The 21,368-nt window shown below is 35.5% G+C and overlaps 1 protein-coding gene across 1 annotated transcript in view; it reads right to left on the bottom strand.

The window, feature by feature from the left end:
• The window catches only part of LOC117110226, a 30,798-nt gene extending 10,132 nt beyond the window's left edge, over positions 1-20,666 (bottom strand). Inside the window, exons 1-37 of the mRNA XM_033252850.1 lie at positions 20,414-20,666; positions 18,845-18,985; positions 17,635-17,904; positions 16,809-16,898; positions 16,412-16,633; positions 15,877-16,125; positions 15,405-15,656; positions 15,179-15,304; positions 14,122-14,364; positions 13,741-13,998; positions 13,296-13,412; positions 12,721-12,963; positions 12,281-12,538; positions 11,765-11,881; positions 11,419-11,661; positions 11,006-11,257; positions 10,701-10,817; positions 10,328-10,573; positions 9,957-10,199; positions 9,461-9,718; positions 9,116-9,232; positions 7,819-8,061; positions 7,326-7,577; positions 6,936-7,055; positions 6,069-6,314; positions 5,418-5,660; positions 4,897-5,154; positions 4,668-4,784; positions 3,954-4,196; positions 3,389-3,643; positions 3,097-3,216; positions 2,761-3,006; positions 2,291-2,530; positions 1,794-2,051; positions 1,548-1,664; positions 354-596; positions 21-275 (exon numbers count right to left, since the gene is read on the bottom strand). Coding sequence (XP_033108741.1) covers positions 21-275; positions 354-596; positions 1,548-1,664; positions 1,794-2,051; positions 2,291-2,530; positions 2,761-3,006; positions 3,097-3,216; positions 3,389-3,643; positions 3,954-4,196; positions 4,668-4,784; positions 4,897-5,154; positions 5,418-5,660; positions 6,069-6,314; positions 6,936-7,055; positions 7,326-7,577; positions 7,819-8,061; positions 9,116-9,232; positions 9,461-9,718; positions 9,957-10,199; positions 10,328-10,573; positions 10,701-10,817; positions 11,006-11,257; positions 11,419-11,661; positions 11,765-11,881; positions 12,281-12,538; positions 12,721-12,963; positions 13,296-13,412; positions 13,741-13,998; positions 14,122-14,364; positions 15,179-15,304; positions 15,405-15,656; positions 15,877-16,125; positions 16,412-16,633; positions 16,809-16,898; positions 17,635-17,904; positions 18,845-18,985; positions 20,414-20,648 — 7,753 coding nt within the window. The 5' untranslated portion in view covers positions 20,649-20,666. The remainder of the gene's footprint in view (positions 1-20; positions 276-353; positions 597-1,547; positions 1,665-1,793; positions 2,052-2,290; positions 2,531-2,760; positions 3,007-3,096; positions 3,217-3,388; positions 3,644-3,953; positions 4,197-4,667; positions 4,785-4,896; positions 5,155-5,417; positions 5,661-6,068; positions 6,315-6,935; positions 7,056-7,325; positions 7,578-7,818; positions 8,062-9,115; positions 9,233-9,460; positions 9,719-9,956; positions 10,200-10,327; positions 10,574-10,700; positions 10,818-11,005; positions 11,258-11,418; positions 11,662-11,764; positions 11,882-12,280; positions 12,539-12,720; positions 12,964-13,295; positions 13,413-13,740; positions 13,999-14,121; positions 14,365-15,178; positions 15,305-15,404; positions 15,657-15,876; positions 16,126-16,411; positions 16,634-16,808; positions 16,899-17,634; positions 17,905-18,844; positions 18,986-20,413) is intronic.
• Positions 20,667-21,368: the final 702 nt, after the last annotated feature.

Here is a 21,368-nt window from a genome sequence, read left to right as displayed (position 1 = left end):
TAATTAATAAAAACACTAACCTTGGAAGTCATCTCGTTGTAATGTCGCACCATCAGTCCACTTCCACGAGTTCTCCACATCGATGTCATTCAGACCAATTAAAGCAGATGTACGAAATAGATCATTTTGTAGGGCCAGGAGGTAATCTCTTTCTGCCTGCGTTTCTATAGAGACCAATTCTGCATTTTGTGCCACACACATATCACGAGAGTCTTTGAAAACTTGCTTAGATGTAATGAACTTGTAGCAACTTGTTTTAAACGCTGTGTCGCAAACTGAAATACCGATATTGTGAGATAAGTAAGACATTTTTCTATGGTCATGTAGTTTTTAAATACATTTGTATGACTCACCGACGACGTTCACATCGAACGAACATGTAGCTTGCTCTGATATGTCGTAGATTGCTCTGCACGTGACCGTTGTCAAACCAATTAGGAGTTCCGAGCCAGCACTTGGTTCGCAAATCACTTGCATTTCGCGATCATTCGGATCAGTAACATTCGGTGTTTCCCATGATGCAGCAGCACCGGTTACCCATTGACCTACATGAACTACAACGTCACCTGGACATTCCATGGAGGCGTATGTAGTATCTAGGAAAGGTGAAATAATGTAAGTTTGCAGTTTATTAAAAGGAGATATGAAAATTACAATGATATTGTCTCAAATCATAATACAGTCTCCAATCTGTATGTTTTTTCAAAAATAATTTAAAAAAAAGAATATACAATATTCCTTTGTTATTAATAATAAGGAACATTACATTTCTGCTATATGGTGGTGATGTATACAATATGTTTATGAACTGTATAGATTAACAAAACAAATTCTCCCTTTATAAAATTTACACTTTTCATTTGTATACACAGCAGAACATTCAGATGGTGTTATATATCGTCCTGTCACCTTTTCTGTTTTGTCTTAATTTCCCTTCCATGTCCCATTTTTACTTTGTTGACATTACATTTCTGCTATACGGTGGTGATATGTATAAAATATGTTTATGAGCTTACAGATTAATAAAACGAATTCTCTCTTTCTAATTTGACAAATTTACACTTACACTCATAAGGGTGGGTAGGTCAGTGTATCTGCTTTAATATAATTGTTTTGATTAATGTGAATTTTTAATGTTACATAATATACTTGTATATTGCTAATGATTGTCAACACATTGTCAGGCTTTGCCTTTGTTGTATTTCCTCCATCTTAAAAAAAATTGATGTTTTTATTCATGATCGAAAATAAAAATTGATTGTTTGATTAATTGAAAAGAAATAATTAACTTTTTTTTGTATTGTCAAAATGTTGATGTTTTTGCAAAATAAAGTGTTTTTATACCTATTCTCTTAGACCGGTTTTTTTTTCAATTTGAGTTCCAAATTTTAACTTATATTTAAGTTGCAAATGAGTTTCTGTGTTTTTAATGGACAATAGGTTATCTTGAATCTTGAATGTTGGAAACTTATCAGGACCTGTTTCCATGATATGCCTATATAAAAGTCATGTGAACTAATGGTATTTAGTCAACTTTGGTCACTTACTTGATTCACAGATCGACACAAGTTTTCTACTGCAGTAAGTATCTCCCCATTGACCATCGACAGTAATTACCCCGCAGTTTTGATCATTTGAGTTTGCTGGTTCTCCATCCTTCCAATCTATATAAATAATGATTATAACAAATTGATGAAGTCACATGACCTTTTTTTTTACAAGAATAAATACATAAATGATTTATACTAATTAACATTGACTTTTATGGTGGTAATATATAGAAAATTAATTACTTGTAAAACTGTTTCCGACACGGTCGCCATTGACCCACACCCAATCCCCTTCAACTTTAGCGTCAGCTATCCCCAAAAATATTAATGTTGTGTCTGGAAATTCTTCAGCGATTCTAGCCGTGATAAACGAGTTTTCTTGGAGTGAGTCGATCATTAAAAGGTCAGCCCCGATCTCCTGACATGCTGCTCTTGATTCAGGAAAATTTCTTTGCACGTTTATAAAGACGTAACAGTTAGACTGCAGTCTATTATCACAAGCTAAATGACATAAAGAAGACGTGTTAGAAAATAGATGTGGCATTTGCATTAGGCCTACATTTACTAATGATGTCATATATTACAGGCCGCATTAGTTCACGTACGGCACTGACACACATTTGTTTGTGTACAATGCACACTGTTTTGAATATTTCTATTGCCTTTGATTTATTCAAGCCTAGGTGATCTGCAGATATGGTAATTTATTTCTTACATTTTACGATTTAGGCCTACCGTACCTGTTACTATAGCTGGAAAAATACATGAAAGAGCAACACCATCTTCAGCTGTTGCCACACACGTGACATTGGTAATACCCAATGGGAATTGTGAATGGATTTCACGATCACAGACGATATCAAATGTTCTTCCAATGAAATCATCTACTACAGGGCTGTCCCAGACCATCTCAGCAGACGTGGTTCCTTCCATGGCGAAAGCAGTGGCTCTTGTAGGACACCTGAATACAGGAATGTCCACTACGTGCAGAAAATATGATACGTCGTAATTCGTCAGTAAAGTAAATACTTCCTGCTCACACCAATGCATGTTTAATTTTATCTTTAAGTGTTGTAAACAGATGTATATGAAATGGTGGAATTAATTCACTACGTAACTTTTAACAAATCCAATAATTCATTGCTTGGTCAGTAGGCTTAATGTGAACTGAACTTGAATAAATTGTTGTAATGATTGTAGAAAAGCTTACCCTCTAACGTCACTGAGAAAGAGCAATGCGCCGTTAGTTTACTTTGATCTGGGACAGCTCTGCATGTAACATTTGTGACACCACTTTCAAAGGCAGTTCCTGATGAGGGACTACATGCTATTGTCGCCTCCCGCTGTTTGACATCTATTAATTGTGGAGCACCGTAATGCACGATCTTACCAGATGCCATTTCGCTGACTTTTACCGTGATATCAGCCGGACATAATAATTGCAAATTGGACATTTCTGAAAATTGTTTTAAAATATTTTAATTTAGATTGGATGAATAGCTGATGATATTTCAACAAAGTACGGTAATGATGAAGATACACATACCTAGCTCACATATTACTCTGGTGATTGCATCGCATCTTACATCTCTCCATTGTCCACTGGTTTTCATGATGACGCAGTCTTCACCGGGGTCTAAGTTGTTTGGTTCACCAGATGCCCAATCTGTCATTGAAATAGGAAATTTGTTCTAATTTTAAATACTATTAATCAATTAAAAAGAAAAAATAATTTAATACGATCCAGCAAGACTATAGAAAAGTGTGAAGCAAAACAATGTACTGTAAGACCAATGCAAGTCTTTTGGTTCTTAATTCAAATTATTGAAAACGCAAACCTTGGAAGTCATCTGGTTGTAATGTTGAACCATCAGTCCACTTCCACGAATTCTCTACATCTCTGTCGTTCAGACCAATTAAAGCAGATGTACGAAATAGCTCATTCTGTAGGACAAGAAGGTAATCTCTTTCTGCCTGCGTTTCTATAGAGACTAAGTCGGCATTCTGTGCCACACACAGATCACGTGAGTCTTCGAAACTTTGCTTAGATGTGATAAACTTGTAGCAACTACTTTTAAACGCTGTGTCACAAACTGAAATGTCAATCATAAAACAAAGTGTTTAGAAATTTAGATTCTTAAGAAATTAAAGCTATATTCCCAGACCATTTTCATAATTTATTTTTTTTAATTTTTTTTATTTAAAACATTTATTCTGAATACATATTCAATGGAAGTAAATGTACAAATTAAATTGACAAAGCATAATAAAATTAATCTATCATGGTCATGATTAAAACAACAATTAAATATTAATGAAAGATAAAAAATGCCTTCATATTATGAGTTGAATAAGACATTCTTTTATTTTCACGTACTTATTGAATAAGTTTGTATGACTTACCAACGACGTTCACATCGAACGAACATGTAGCTTGCTCTGATTCATCGTACAATGCTCTACACGTTACCTTCGTCGAACCAATTAGGAACTCGGAGCCAGAACTTGGGTAACAAATTACTTGCATTTCGCGATTATTTGGATCAGTAACATTCGGTGTGTCCCATGATGCAATAGCACCGGTCACCCATTGATCTATATGAACTACAACGTCGCCTAAACATTCCATAAAAGCGTATGTAGTACCTAGCACGGAGGTGAATTATAAATAAAAAGTATAGAATAAATGTAGTAAGTGTGGTTACACCTCTGATAAAGGTAAAATGCTATTTTATTCTAATGTTGGAGAAAAAACAATCATTTGATTAGAATGATGTTACTTTTTATAATTCTTTACAAGAAAATATAGACAGATTTCCTTAAAAAAAAAAGATTACTTTACAAAAAATGCACTTCACTACAATAGAGATATATTTGGGCAAAACTGAGCCGAAGGATTCAGATAACGATAACTCAACATCTTCGCATGCGCAGATAACTCTACATGACGTCATTATGTTTTCGATCGTGCAGTCGAAAGCTCCCAACCAAATAACTTGTGTAATGCAATAGTTTCAGTCATAAAGATAATATATATATATATATATATATATACAGTAAATGTCATCTTCATTATTCATTTAGTTATTACCGAACCAAGTTATTAGGATCACTTACTTTTCTCACAGATAGACGACAATTCTCGGTGGCACCAGTTGTCACTCCATTGGCCGTCATCATGGATCAACCCACAATCTTGATTATTTACGTTGTCTGGTTGTCCATCTTTCCAGTCTGTCAATAATATATTGTGGTAATGTTTAAATACTATGATTTCTTACTGTAGTTAATTCAATTTCAAAACGATTTTCAATTTTCATATACTTTAAAATAACAGGTAATTTACTTTCATATTCGTCGCCGACAGGATTTCCGTTGACCCAAAACCAATTTCCCTCAGATTCTATGTCATCCATCCCGATGTATACCAAAGGAATTTCCGGAAACTCGATGGCTATTCTAGTCGTGATGTACGAGTTTTCTTTGAGAGATTCGATCACCACAAGATCTGCTCCGATCTCTTGACATGCTGCTCTTGATTCAAGAAATCCCCTCTCCACTTTCATGAAAACGTAACAGTTCGAGTCTAATCTATTTTCACATGCTAAATTACAGAAGGGGATATTTGAAAAAAAAAATAAGAAAATGTGATAATGAAATCGACACAATCCTTCCTTTTTACTACACTCCGGTGTACGTATATCACGCCAAAGTCACATGTAAACCATGTATTCACAAGTCGAATTACTATAATGGTGGACACTTATATTACATGTTTCTTCATATAGTATATAGACTTCATGCAGAGACTACTTCATCACCACAGGTGAGCACTCTGTAATGTCATTCCTATACACTATATTTTACCTGTCACTGTGACTGGAAAACTGCAAGACGCCGACACTCCGTCTTCTGCTGTTGCTACGCACAAAACATCGCTCTCACCCAATGGGAATTGTGAATACACCTCATGATTGCAAACGATATCGAATGTTCTACTAATAACATCATTTATTTCTGGGCTTTCCCAAGAAACTTCTGCAGACGATGTCCCTTCTCTGGCGAAAGCTGCGGCTCTTAAAGGACACGTCATTGTAGGAGGGTCAGCAACTGTAATATGGATAGGCAGCTTATAATGATATACACATTTTCATTCATACAAAAGTGTACGATGCATTCTATTTAACAATGGTAAAAAAACACAGGTACAAACTCCAAGAAGCATCCATTTATGGACAAGCGTATATCTGTTACTAACTTCTGTTTAGCTATTAACATAATACAAACTTACAGACCATACATAATTTTCATATAAAAATACATAAATAATGGGAACATCGAAAATGATTTACACATTAAAGACTTATTACATTAAAGACTTAATTTGTTTTCGGCACTTTTATTTTATTCATTTCGCAAAATACAAAAATCTAGACAGACAACAGGACACAAAAGCCGAGGAGAAGGATAAAAACGCTGTCACCAGTAAGGTGTACTTCTCCAGAACCTAAAACTCACCTTCTACTGTTACAAAGAACGAACAGGTTGCAGTAAGTATACTTTGGTATGGTGTTCCTATACACGTGACTTCAGTTGTGCCAAGTTTAAACACCGATCCTGACGGAAAGTTACACGTTATATGTACTTGACGCTGATCAGGATCAATCAGTTTTGGAACACTGTAATTGACAATCCCTTCAGATGCACTTGGGCTTATTGGGGAAATGGTGTCATTTGGACACAACAACCGCAATGGGTAAATCTCTATAGATCATAAACCAATAAAATCATCATCATTATTACTACAATCATTATAATCCAGGCTATTATTATTCGACCTAAATTATTAATATTAATATCATCAGTATATTTGTATTATTATTATTATTATTATTATTATTATTATTATTATTATTATTATTATTATTATTAATTCTTATTAATAATAGGCCTAATACTTATTATTAATAGTCCGCTAAACTAGGGGAGCAATTGTCTGTGCTCTGAAATGTGGAGGTCTCTAGGTCCCGGTTCAATTCCCATAGCTGCTCTTCTTGTGTTTCAGCTGGAGGGTTGAAATGCATGTTTCAATATCGCACCGTATTTCGGATGAGACGTTTTAGCCGTTGGTCTTGTGTGGCCCATATGCAAGTTTAAAAAACGCAGTACACTCTTTGGAGAAGAGTAAGGGATTGTCTCCCAGTGTACTGCTCAATCACCACCAGAAGGGACCCACTGAAAATATGTCTTCTTCGTACATTGTTATCCTTAGTGTTTACACCGAATAAATTCAATTCAATAAATCCCATAATAATGCAAATATAAATAATTATAATAATACTATGCCATTGACGAACTTATCATGACGTCAAAGACTTAACATACCCATTTCACATATTGCTCTCGTCTTTGCGTCACACCTTACATCTCTCCACTGACCACTTGTTTTCATGATGACGCAGTCTTCACCAGGATCTAAATTATTTGGTTCGCCTGATGCCCAGTCTGTCATTAAAATAAATTTATATTGCGTTTTAGAAGGTAACGTTTATATATGTATGGAGCGCCACATTCAATGTATACTATGGAGCAAGCTTAAAACTAATATTATTCATTATTGTAAGAATGTTTGTTAAAAACAAGAAATCAATTCATCATCAACATTTATCATAACAATGCAAACCCAAACTCTTATTGGTAATTGTTATACACACATATCACAAAGGCAAACTGAATGTAACGCACAAAGATACAAATAAAAGAATGATGTGATACCTTTAAATCCATCTTGTAATAGCGAACCATCTATCCACCTCCAAGTGGTTTCCTCGTCGATGTCGTTTAGACCGATTAATACAGATGTACGAAATAGCTCATTCTGAAGGTCAAGAAGGTAGTCTCTCTCTGCCTGCGTTTCTATGGAGACTAACTTGGCATTCTCTTTAATGCACATATTACGTGAATCCTCGAAGATTTGCTTAGAGCTTATAAACACATAGCAACTCGTCTCAAAAGTTGTGTCGCAGACTAAAATTAGAAATCAACATCTTTATGAGCTTTCGTTCTGTCTCTTATACACATCTAGATGTGTATAAGAGACAGATATATTAGTGACATTTTATTTTATCAAACTAAAATTTCAAGTATAATCATTAAAAGACAGGGTAAATATTTAAAAAGCAAGCATATGTTTCAACTTCAAATAACTTACTTCAAACAAATACACTGTCAGAATAGAAAACATTTAGATAACGTTTCAATGACTCACTAATAACGTTCACACTGAACGAGCATCTGGCTTGCTCTGATTGCTCATACATTGCCTTACACGTCACAGATGTCACACCAGCTAAGAACTCCGAACCAGAACTCGGTTCACATATTACTTGCATTTTGCGATTATTCGGATCAGTAAAATCCGGTGTATCCCATGTTGCAGTAGCACCCGACACAAGTCGGTCTATATAAACTACAACTTCGGCTGGGCAATCTATGAACGCATGTTTAGTGCCTAGCAACGACAAAAATAATTTGTGCTTATTTATATGATGAAGAACAGTGGTGACATACTGTACATACAATGTTTATTGAATGCCAATCAATCAACCATTAAATATATCAATCAACCAAAATGTTTACATTTAGACTGACTATACATAATATCAGTTTATTAAAAGACATAAATCTACTTTAGGCAAAAATCTACAATAATGTCCTAAGTTTATGCATTATTCTGGATTATTTAATAACAGAAACGTAAAATAAAATATAAACAATTAAATGTTAAACTGAAATTTCATTAAATTTGTTGATAAAATAATATAAACGATAAACAGTAAATTGCTCAGTTGTCAGCAACAGGACGTAAATGTAAGTTTATATACTGCACATACAAATTTGTGAATCCTAGTTAATGAGACCTGTTTAGAATTGTATTGGTTTTCTTTCTTAAGTATCAGTGTTGCTGGACTATTCCAAGTCGTTCTAATTGAACTCCTAGAAGTGTAACAATTTTAGAAATTATTAGTTTGATCGATATCTGGGATCACTTTGTGACCAAAGCAAATACACACGCACGACCAGCATTAATGTCATCGGTCTACTGTACAATTCCGACATTGATGCGTTTAGCGTTTAAATTTAAGTGCCGTCTCGTAATTTGTTGAAGATACTCAAAATATAATGATTGATAAGAATGTCTGTTTGTATACAATCAGGAAAGGTGAGCCAACTAATGAGATTAATCCCACTATAGATGATCTGAGCGTTTGGCTGAAATGTATTAACGTTCCTGCTTCTTGTGCTAAGGACCCTTGTTTAAACCCGGCCTGCGTCAGATTTTAACTAGGATCAGATCGCTCCTCGAACCCTCACATGAGAGCTATGCGGGATAAGGGGAAATATATCCATTACATGTCGGTAGGCCTACTGGCGCTGCACTGGGGGCTGACGCGGGTCCCCAGGGAAAAATGCCAATTTCGAATATTTGGAACTGGACGGGAAAAAAAATTAATTAAATGATTATATTTATTTATTTTTGCTTTGTAGTAGTTACGGCCACTTACTTGCTTCGCAGATGGAATTAAGTTTTTTTGAACATATATTATCACGCCACTCGCCATTGCTAAATATTAATCCACAGTCTTGGTTGTTCAAGTTGTCTGGTTCTCCATCTTTCCAATCTGAAAATGGTTTAAATCATTTACAACAAAAGTCTTTTACCGGATTAAATATTGGCTGGCTCGGCTCCCGTGCATTCAAGTTAGTGAGGAATTGTCTAACATACATATAAAACACAGCACAGAATCTCGATTAAAATGTTTCCCTCTTGTACAATATTTCCAAACTATTCACAATTATTCTTCAACATCTTTATGAGCTTTCGTTTAAAAAACAATTGGGACACTTACACGTAAACGAGTTAACGACACGGTCTCCGTTTACCCACACCCAATCGCCCTCAACATTGATGTCATTCATTCCAATGAATGCTGCTCCCACTCCAGGTAACTCAACGGCCATTTTCGAGCTAATGTAATAATTTTCCTCAATTGAATCAATTACCACAAGGTCAGATCCGATCTCCTGACATGCCGTTCTTGATTCAGAAAAAGTCCTTTTGACATCCATGAAGACGTAACAATTTGAATTTAACCTGTTATCACACGCTTGATAATGTAAACACAAGAATAGGTTAAGTACAGAAATAACGGAAATATTTAAATTGTGTATTCGCACTGCATTCTAATATTGCTATATACGAAATAAGCATCAGCATCTTTGTATAAAATATTTTGTCTTATTGTAATTACCATCAGGTCTGTAATGAATCAATTAAATATGGCATATCGTAAATGAGCATGAAATAGGGTTTGGTATGAAATTAAATTTAGAAAGTTATTTTACCTGTCACAATAACCAAAAAACTACAAGAGCTTGTCACTCCATCGTCAGCTGTTGCTACACACGTGACATTAGTAGTACCTAATGGAAATTGTGAATTCATCTTAGGATCGCAGACTACTTCAAATGTTCTTTCGATAGTATCTTTTACAACTGGATTTTCCCAAAAGACATCAGCAGACGATGTACCTTCCCTAGCGAAAACAGTAACTTTTGGAGGACACGTGACAGTCGGAGGTGGAGCAGCTGAAGTCAAAAATTGTCATGTTAAAGCCATATTAACTTATGTCGAAAATACTGTTTTGAAGGAACCTTTTAAAGATAGACAAGGAAGGGCTACAGTTTACATATAGGGTTGCAATGTAGATACGTACCTTCTATTGTAATTACGTAAGAACACGACGCCGTTATTATACTTTCTTTCAGAACGACAGTACATGTGATATTGAAGGTACCAAATGTTGATGGACTTTCTGGCGAGGACGTGCATTTAGTAACTGCTTCTCGTTGTTGTGGATCAATTAACTGTGGTAAACTGGCAATGACATCGTTTCTTGACGCACGTGGACTAAGTTGTAAGTTGATGTCTTTTGGACATATTAACCGCAATGGAGAAATCCCTGTGATTTAAAATATCGTTTTTAATCATCTAAAAACTCCCAACAGCTACGTTAGGCAAAAAATGAAAATATAACAAATGATAATAAATCTGAAATTATAAGATTTAAAAAATAAAATTGCACATACCTAGTTCACATATTGCTCTTGTTTTTACTTCACAACTTATATCTCTCCATTGGCCATTCGTTTTCATGATGACACAGTCTTCATTAGAGTCATTATCTGGCTCGCCTGCTGCCCAGTCTATTACGATTTTTATTTTTAATAATTAAAGTTTTAAAAAAATAAACAAATTTTACATTTCTAAAAACACTTAAAAGAGTAAACTATATCACTTACAATATATATTTTCTGCTCGGACGTACACAATTGATATACAAATATCTAATGCCCATCAATGGGCGTTATCTATGCTATAATTAAAAACATACCTTGAAATCCATCTTGTAATTTTGAACCGGCAATCCATCTCCAAGAGTTTTCTTCATCGATGTCGTTCAGACCAATTAAAGCAGATAAATGTAATAGTTCAATTTGAAGAACCAAAACATGATTTCTCTCAGCCTGCGTTTCTATAGAGACTAAGTCGGCATTCTCTGCTCTGCACATGTCGCGTGACTCTTGAAAGTTTTTCTTAGAACTCAGAAAGAAGTAGCAACTACTTTCGAAAGCTGTTTCGCAGACTAGAAAATTAATTAATTAATAAACTAATACATATTGTATGTTTCTTCACGTAACAATTTAATTATGGATTAAAGAAGAAGAAAAATAATGTGCGAGTTTAGTAAGCCAATATTTTATGGCACGTGATGAATAAATAGGAATAATTCTTTTAATCACTTACCAACAATTTCCACGTTAAATGAACATGTTGCTTGCTCAATCTGGTTATACATTGCTGTACACGTGACCACTGTCACACCAGCTAGGAACTCTGAACCAGAACTCGGTTCACATGTAACCTGCAACTCGCGATTATACGGATCAGTAACTTGTGGTGAATTCCATGATGCAGCAGCACCCGTTACACTAGGATCTATGTGAACTACAACGTCACTTGGACAATCCATAAAAGCATACATAGTACCTAGCAACAAAATAAACAGCTGACAGTAAATATGTGCTTTGATGATTGTATTGATTGTATTAATAATAGTGTATCACTATTAGGATATATGAAGATTACATACTTGTTTCACATATAGCTGTCAATCGTTTTGTGCACACGTTGTCACTCCATTGGCCGTCATTATGAAGCAACCCACAGTTGTGGTCGTCTTGCTTGTCCGGTTCTCCATTTTTCCAATCTAGTAATAAAGCACGATAACAGTGTAATGATGCAAATCATAAAAACATACATTTTTTTTTTATTTAACAGTCCGTGTTGCACTTTAAAAACCTCTCCAATTTTCGATTATATGTATTAGGTTTTTATTCTTTTTAAACAGCCAAAGAATTCACTATTTAAGGGTGAAGGGGATGTTATATAATTCAATACGCCTAATACAATAAAAAAAAAATAAAAAAAGGCTTATGGTCACAGGTTTTATTTGAGAGAAACTTCATTTACAGAATTTGAGCCCAGAACCAGTAGATTGGATGATTTTTATCCCCAAGCCACAACTCTATTGACTATTTCAACTATTTTTTGACAAAGTCACTCGACGTAATTGTGTGTTTATAATTACATTCAACAAAGTACATACTTGTGAAAAAGTTGCCGACTCGATCTCCATTGATCCAGACCCAATCACCCTCAACTTCCTTGTCATCCATTCCGATGAATGCTGATCTTACCTCCGGCATTTCAACAACCATTTTTGAAGTAATATAAATGTTTTCATGAAGTGACTCGATCACCACAAGGTCAGCTCCGATCTCCTGACACACCGCTCGTGATTCAGAGTATGTTCTCTTCTCTTTCAAGAAGACGTAACAGTTTGACTCTAGTCTATTACTACATGCTGATTTGAAAAAAATATACATATTCATAAATCATTGCACATTGAACATAATTATGTTAAATAATATAAGCCATGTGCTATAACTTGCAATAATTTGCTTAGAAACCGTGGTATCTTCCTACTACAAATAGGCTTTTTGTTCATATACATCTATTCCAGTTTCCAAACATTTTAAGACCTACCTGTCACAGTAACTGGAAACCCACATGATAGGGTTGTTCCATCTTCAGTTGTTGCTACACACGTTACATTACTACTACCCAACGGGAATTGCGAATTCTTCTGCGGTTGGCAGACAACATCAAATGTTCTTCCGATTGTATCATTAACAACTGGGTTATCCCAGAATACTTCTGCAGTCGATGTGCCCTCTCTTGCGAAAGCAGAAGCGCTGGATGGACACGTTATTATAGGGAATCGAGCAACTATTAAATATAAAACATATTATTTGTAAAGTTGCCTCTTTGCGGGCATACGTCACAAACGTTGTGGTAGACCAAAATTACGTGACCAATTTCGTCTTGAAAAACATCATAAAAACAAATTTATTTTGTACTTCTGATTTATCTTCAAAATTACATGTTGAAATGCTATATTATTAACGAAATAATAATTATTCAATAATTGATATGCATCCACTGTTGATTAGTAAACAGTGTACGACTACTGTACATATTTTGAATTAGGACTATGATAAGCTGATAAAACATGATTACAGTATTTGTTTGCATTTAACAATAAGTTTGATATTTCTTACTTCCTTCGCACACTGCAGGAAGAGCTCTTGTACAGAAGTTATCGCTCCAAGTCCCTTCACTCAGCAATAATCCACAGTCTCGGTTGTCTTTGTTATCCGGTTTCCCATCTTTCCAGACTAAAATAAAAGCAATGTATTATATTTACTAACTCGATCGTTTTTCATGGCGATAGATGATATCACTACACAAAAGAATGCATAAGCCTATGCAGTTGGGTGTAGGAAATCTCAATTGGGACTTACGAATGTAATATTTGGTTTACTAAATCAAAAAAGTTAATGCAAACATGGATACGTTAAATATGCAGTACAAACAGGCCGTTTTATAGTCAAAATCCTACGATTTCACCTTTTCACAATTTGTGAAATTTTCTTGAAATTTCGTTTATACTGTGTATTATACCATCCTAAAATGTAAATTATTTGGTTTACACTACAAACGTACACGTTGTGGCGGAATTTACGCTGTCTCCATCAATCCACATCCACTGTCCCTCTACATCCCTATCATTCATGCCAATAAAAGCTGATGGGGTGCCAGAAAGTTCCTCAATCATTACTGACGTAACGAATGCATTCTCCTCTGGAGATTTGATAATGGCAAGGTCCGTTCCAATATCCCAACAAGCCTTTCGAGATTCTGCAAAAGTTTTCTTTTCCGACAGAATAACAAAACAGCTGAATTCCAGACGATGCTTACAAGCTAAACGACAAAATTAATTTCTGTTATTACAGGACAAAATACGATTTTTTTGGTAGGAAAAGTAAGTTTCAGCTACACTTTATTATGTTTTTTTTTTTAATTTGAACATAAATACAAACATACCTATGACAGTAACTGGAAACATACAAGAAACATAGGCACCATCTGAGCTCCTGGCAACACACGTGACAGTTGTTTCACCCAAAATGAATGTAGAATTTATTTCTGGATTACACTCAACTTCGAACAGTCTTCCGTTGTAGTCAAACACTGTTGGTAGTCCCCAGGACACTTGTGTCTCAGAGTCGCCCTTGCGCGCGAATGTGTTAATAAAGTCTGGACAAGATATCACTGGGTAACGAGCGGCTACATTTTTAAAAAATTATACAGATTCAAATTACTCCCTTTATATATTTTATATCAATTTTTAAAAAGTTTAAATCATCTGCTACATTTTTTTAGGAAATTGCTATAGAATGTTTATGTCAATATTAACTGAGGCTACGGTCAGACTTGGAGATATACCGAGCTTGAGTTAAGCTCGGCTCAACGTTAAACCCGGCTTAACTTTGCCGGGCGTTCAGACTGGCAGGATTAGCCAGGCTCCAAAATTTGCATAATAATGAACCGTAACCAGGAAACGTGTTTCAAACATTGCTTGCGAAACGTAGCCTACGCTACCTCACAGCGTACGTAATTGAATGCTGATTGGTCATTTTGTTACTCGAAGTCAATGCAAGACCCCGCAACGATTAAAGCCCGGCTTAGAAAAGTTAAATACGGTGGCACGCCAGGCCTAGTTACTATAGGAACACAGCCCGGCTTGGGATAAGCCACCTAGTGTGAACTATAAGCCTAAGTAATTTTTTAAATAGTGAACAGCTGGCCAAAACTGTGTTAATCTGAATCTACGACGTATGTATTTCGTATTTTAAAAATAAGAAGAATAAATACAATTATAATTATTGTTTATTCTTTATTATAATAAATATAATATATAATAACGATAAAGATAATATAACAATAACAGTATTTCTAACTGATTAATCAAACTGACCAATAATAATAGTAGAAGGTACAGTAATAGTATTATTATCACTATAATGAGAAAAAATTTATTTGTTGCGGAAGACGTTGCCAAAGAATAAAATGAAGGAAACGTAAAAGTTAAAGAGCTCACGTGACTCGCAAATAGCAGAATGCTGCTCCGTTGTACATGGTCGATCTCTGAATTTTCCGTTTGCTTTTATTACTGCACAATCCTCACCATCGCTCCCTAGGTTGTCCGGTTGATCGGTGTCCCAATCTTGTAATGGAAACGTACAAAAATGAAAAGAAAAATACAATTAGCTAATCTCCATTGATCTTATCATACATGTTTATTATTTTTAATTTTTTATACCTACCGTAGTATCCGTCTTCCATCGTTCCGTCACTCCAAACCCACACTCCTTCAGCTTCTCGGTCAGTGTAGCCGATCCAGGGTGCTTTGTTTGTTGTGATTTGTTCAACTAGAGCTAATACAAATGTGTGTTCTTCTGCAGAATTGATGGAAACCAAAGCGCCACCAAGGGCCTGGCAGCTGTACTCAGCATTTGGCTGGTCGTACAGATCTTCTACAGCGTAGTAGCAACTCTCTTCTAATTTATCGTCACATGCTAGACGTAAAAAAAAACGAATGTGAAAACTAGTATAAAGTATATTGAGGAAGCCATATGATTATTAAAACAAACAGAACAGAATACATAGGTCTAGTATACAGTAGCTGCACAAACATAAATTACAAGCTTTGGAAATAGATAATTAGGCCTACTATCGTTATTGTTATGAAAATAGTAAAACATTAAACTTCTACTAATTGTTGATAGTAAAACAAACCGGTAACTGTTACAACAAATGAACAAAAGTGTGATAATTCGGAACGTGGATCTTTAGCCTGACACGTGACTTCGGTTTTTCCAATTGGAAACCTTGTTCCAGAAGTGTAAGAACACTTGATTAGAGCAAGACTTTCTTCAGTAACATCATACAGTTGTGGTTCTGGCCATGTGACTTCTATTCCATTGGAACCGGGGTCAGCAAAAGCACCAGCATGAAGCGGGCAAATGAGACGTGATACCTGGAGCCCTATATATAAAACAAAATAATGTTTGGAATTTTCGCGATGGTAGCCATTGTGTGTTTAATAAACTATTGATATATAATATTCATAATTTCACCATAGAGAAAATAGTTTCACCTAAAGTGATAGGATCTGTTGAAAAAGCTATAACTGACACTATATTACTTTATTTGAAGTCAAGTTTAAAAAATACAAATGAACTTGCCAAAAATTCTAAATTATTTTCAAAAAAACATGGAAAACAAACAACAATTCCAACATGGAAAATTTGTTTTTATGTAACAGGCCTACCGGTAGTAAACACTTCGACCTCGCACAATTGCAGCTTTATTTCATCTAAATCCTCCAACTGAATGCTGACGTATCTTCCTGCAATCACCGGAGGGCATTCTATATCGATACGGTAATCAAGCGCCACCATCGTCTGGTTTATTGTCGGTCCACATTTCCTGTTCCTCTTCGGTATCTCTAAAACATTGCCAACACGGACAACAGCACCGATTAAGTACTCTCCTGTAATATGAATATGACGATAATTAGTTGTAATATACAGCAGAATTTATAACAACAAAACCGCCATAAACCCAGCAAAACTAATACAACACCTTATGTTTATTGAAAAATAAGGCCTATCAATAAAATTTAATCTTGCAATTCAAAATTATTGAAACTAAATATAAGCACATACCACAGCAATCCGCCCTATTTGTAATGATTATCTTTGCAACAACGTAAGCATAACCAAGGTCCACCATCCACCACGGCTCCAAACTACGCCCTGGTAAAATATATTTCGTGATAACAATTAAAATAATATAATTGTATTAATACTTTTTATATTGTAGTTATGATGTTGTATCGAGTCTACACATCCTTAGATGCTCTACTGAGTTATTTGACCAAAACTGGTATACTCACTTGACTTTATTCATCGTGACACCTTTTTCTCAAGGTAATTTGCGTATTAATACCGTACGTAACAAATAGCGATAAATTACATGATAGCAAATTTAGAATGAAAAAAACACCTCCATTATCTACTGAGGAGTTATTCTTTTATTTTCTATTTTCCTTTATTACATATGGACAATATGTAAAAAATTGATTAACTCCAAAATATCCAGTAATGTCGTCCCAGCTAACAATTGTACGTTATAATAACGTTACGGTTTCGTGTACAAAAGTTTTTTTTCGTATTATAACCTATTTTTAGAAATAAATAACATTGCTGCAATGTTGTATTAAGGTGGTCATTTTCTGACATACCTTTCGCAAACGTTAAAATAACATTTTGTATCTCCTTGGTTGGGTTTTGCAAAAGAACATTTTGAATACTATATATTTCCCTTTTACGGTATCCATCATCAGGACCTACACGTTCTTTGCTTGTGGTTGTGGTTCAAATAAAATGTGTCAGTTTGTAAAGTACTGCCCACCTCGTTATAATGGCAAAGATTTGTGATAAAATTAAACATTCATATTCGTTATGTCAAAGATGAGATAAACATTCATACTTGTTATACTGCAACTGTTGTCTCGTGCTCTAGGCCAAGGGTGACCGTCAACAGCGTTCATTGCACCAGATTTTTCATCATATGTACTGCTCATCATCACATTGTGGCCCTTAGTGTATGAGTTAGGACATGGAAAATCGCCGCACAGGTCACTCTCAATCAAGTTTCCCGAACACAAGCCTGGCTGACTGCACTGACGATGCCTACTGCGAATACCGCCACCACAACTCACTGTGCAGGGAGTCCATGTCACCCAGTTGTACAAAATTGCTTCAAGTATAGCACAAAGTATACATTTAGTTAGTAATTTAATTTGTTGTAACTAGTACTGTATATTATGTAAGTAGGTGTATGAGGATGTGGATGCGTGTGGGCGACTCAATCTTCTAAACCGGTGCTAGCCAAGCAGTGTTTGTACTGAACTGTGGAATCATTCTAGAATGTTCTCACACGGCTGCTAACGGTTAGCAGGATCCGGATCCTGCTAACCGTTAGCTGCCGTCCGTCCATACGAGAAAATCCCGATCAGGATACCAAAAATATGATGATCGAATCACTGGCCAATAAGAAACTGGAAATTGTAAACGCGTACGTGTGATTGGTTGATGATAGAAACGTGCTCACTTGTTAACCGATAGCGCTTGCTAACAGTTAGCGATATCCGGATACCGCTAACGGTTAGCGCTAACATATCGGGCGTTCTCACACATGTGCTAACGGTTAGCGCTAACGGTTAGCTCCCGATCCAGATACTAGGGCTCTCGTGAGAACCAGGCTTGAGGTTCCTGATTCTATCTCAATTCTGTTTTCCTTTGGTAACCATAGGGCTAAAATGCAATAGTATATAGAGCACCATCTTTCGTAAAAGTGGTTTATAGGCCGTTGGTCCTGACAAATGGCTCTAATATCTGCATGTAAAAAACGCAGCACATCCTTCGGTAAGGAGCAGGGGATTTCCTCTCGGTGTACTGTGCAATCAGCTAACAGAAAGACACCCTAGAAACATGTCTTCAAATATTTGCGAGTGTTAATGTTTTTTGTATACAATATTGACTTTTGTATATTCTTCTTGTGACTTTACCTTGTAAAGAATTTTCAAATAGATTGCGTCTGAAAAAAACTTGTCCCATTCATTCTGATACCTCTTATAATAATTATAATAATAGAATACTGGTGATAATTTAAGTATTTATTTTATTTCAGTTCTTACCATCTGTCTCTTTTGATGGTATTTCACAAATGACTGAGGAATACGTGGAGGCACATTTCTCGCTCTTCCAGTGTCCGTAAACAGATGCGACTGCACATAAAGCGCTACTTCCACGAGGATACGGATGTCCTGAATGCCAAACTAGAAGAGAAAAATACAACATGTACCATCATCTCCCTTTCTGCATTTCAAACGTGCAACGTTTATGACAAGTTTTCGGAAGAGAGTAGGCCCCTATATAGTTTCCTCTATTTATTTATTTATTTTCTTACTTATTTATTACATATTCCAAAACAGAAATCCTAAATTCCAACACAAGATGTGGGTATCCAGGCCCGTAGGCAGGGGGTGCATAGGGTGCGGACGCACCCCCTTCCAATTCCAAAAGGTTCACTTTTTAAAACTTATGACTTCACAAAATCGTTCCTAATCATAAAATGCTACAGCATGCATTGTATTATATATTTGCTAGCTTATCTAACTGTTGATTTTTAATAATTTGGTATGAAATTTGTTAGAAATTGATCGTCTCCGGTGATTGCAGATTGATCTATATAATATCAAGAATTTTATCTATAGACCTGCAGATGTACAGGACATAATATCGTTAATTTTTCAGGTCCTCAAAACACCCAAATTAATGAAATTTTAAATGAAATATTCATAAATTATGTGTTTGAGAAATCTATTATGTAAGACCCTCAAAATGCTACTTTGTCGCTTTTCTTACAAACCCCCTCCAGGCCTCTGCCTCTGAACCACCAAATTTCAAAAAGTCCACTTTTTAAAACCTATTATTTCAATAAAACCGTTCCTAATTATTGCGAAATGCTATAGTATGCATTACATTTTTTTTGCCCGCTCTTTTACCCGTTGATTTTTATTAATGTGCTACGAAAACTGTTGGAAACTATCAGCTCCAGTGACCGCAAAAAATTAATCCATGTCATCTGTAGGCCTACAGATGTAAAGAACATGAAAAATTTCAAGTGGGAGATCCCCCTAAAATTATTTTTAAAAATGGATAAAAAAGAAAAATCATAATTAAAGTTTGTCTGAGAGTGCCATTTCCGGCCATTTTGAGGTACCACAATCATAAATTTTCTTACCTCAGCCCCAACCATGGTGGGGCTGAGGTGGTATTGACCATCTGTCTGTGCAAGTTCCTCCCTTCACCCCCACCCTCTATTTCTCCTGCTTTACTAGTGGTTCCTAGACAATACTCAAATGAATGAAAATTTAAATAGGATATTACAAATTATGGATTTTAGAAATCCATTAAAAAAGGCCCTCAAAATGCTAATTTGTCAGAGCTTCCAGAAGATTCTCCCCACCCTCGCGTGGATACCTAGGCAGTCGCCGATCGTAAGGTCCACTTCGGTTGCAAAACGCACCTCCCCATCGAAAATCCTGCCTACGGGCCTAGTATCCTCCAAAACCCCTGACCAAATATACAATAAATTTCAAGCAGCACAGAGGCTAAGACGATAATCAGCAGATTAAAATAGCCTATAAAAAGAATGATAAAATATAGGCGCGTACTACAAAAGTTTAATGAAATTGACCTACTTGTAAAATTAACTGCCAAATCGTCAACAACCCAGTACCAATCTTGACCATAGCCAGCTGACCTGTACCCTATCCATGATGTCCTGTCAATACTGCATCGTGAAATGTAATGCCGAATATATTCGTTTTCGTCTACGTTTTCGATGACTGGAAGATGTCCCCCTGCTTGTTGGCACATTGCTTCTGCATCGCTCCACAATGCGATCTGGTTGAGGTTTATGTAGCAGCTTTTCATCCAACAATTAAAGTTACCGGTATCTAATAAAAGTATCATTTATATAGAGGCTTGGACCTAGGTCATGTATTTCAGAATAACATGTTACTGACAATGAGTAACGACTATAGTGAAACTCCTAAATTCATTGGCAATGTTAACTAAAGAGTGATGTCATACAGTTAAAACTGTATTCATCCATAAAAATTAAATCCTACTGTAATGAATTAAAATTCATGTAATTGGAACCCTAACATAGAACATAGGTATTTCTTCTAATATTTGATTAGCAGCATTATATTTGGAAACTGGTATGGGAGTCATAAGAATGGAAAAGTCACATTCTGGAAGTACAAAACTTGAATTGAAAATTGAAGCCTTGGGATTCAAATTCTGTCATTTCTGAAACTTGCGAGACTGGAATAGCAATACAAGGATTAGGACCCCTGAATGCAGCCCTGAATAACTATAGAATTTTGAAATCTGTGAGAATAAAATTGTAACCCCAAAATTAGGATAATGTAATTGGAATAAAGAAATGGATCTTCACTTTACTTCATTTATTTAGCATCCAATCAAATACAATACAACATGAAATAACAATGACGTACAAACTACAGAGTAAACTGCCTGTTTAAACGGAGAATGGATGCATGGACGATCCATAAAATCAAGAAACGTTGATTTACTTTCAATGCAGTCCGAAGCCGAACGTAGAGTACATATATAACTATAGAAAAG

Source organism: Anneissia japonica, unplaced genomic scaffold (assembly GCF_011630105.1).
Source record: "Anneissia japonica isolate Jap-2015-1 unplaced genomic scaffold, ASM1163010v1 scaffold287930_len349246_cov199, whole genome shotgun sequence".
NCBI lineage: Eukaryota > Metazoa > Echinodermata > Crinoidea > Comatulida > Comatulidae > Anneissia > Anneissia japonica.
Note: the sequence above shows the minus strand (reverse complement) of the source record. Positions and strands in the feature narration are given on the sequence as shown.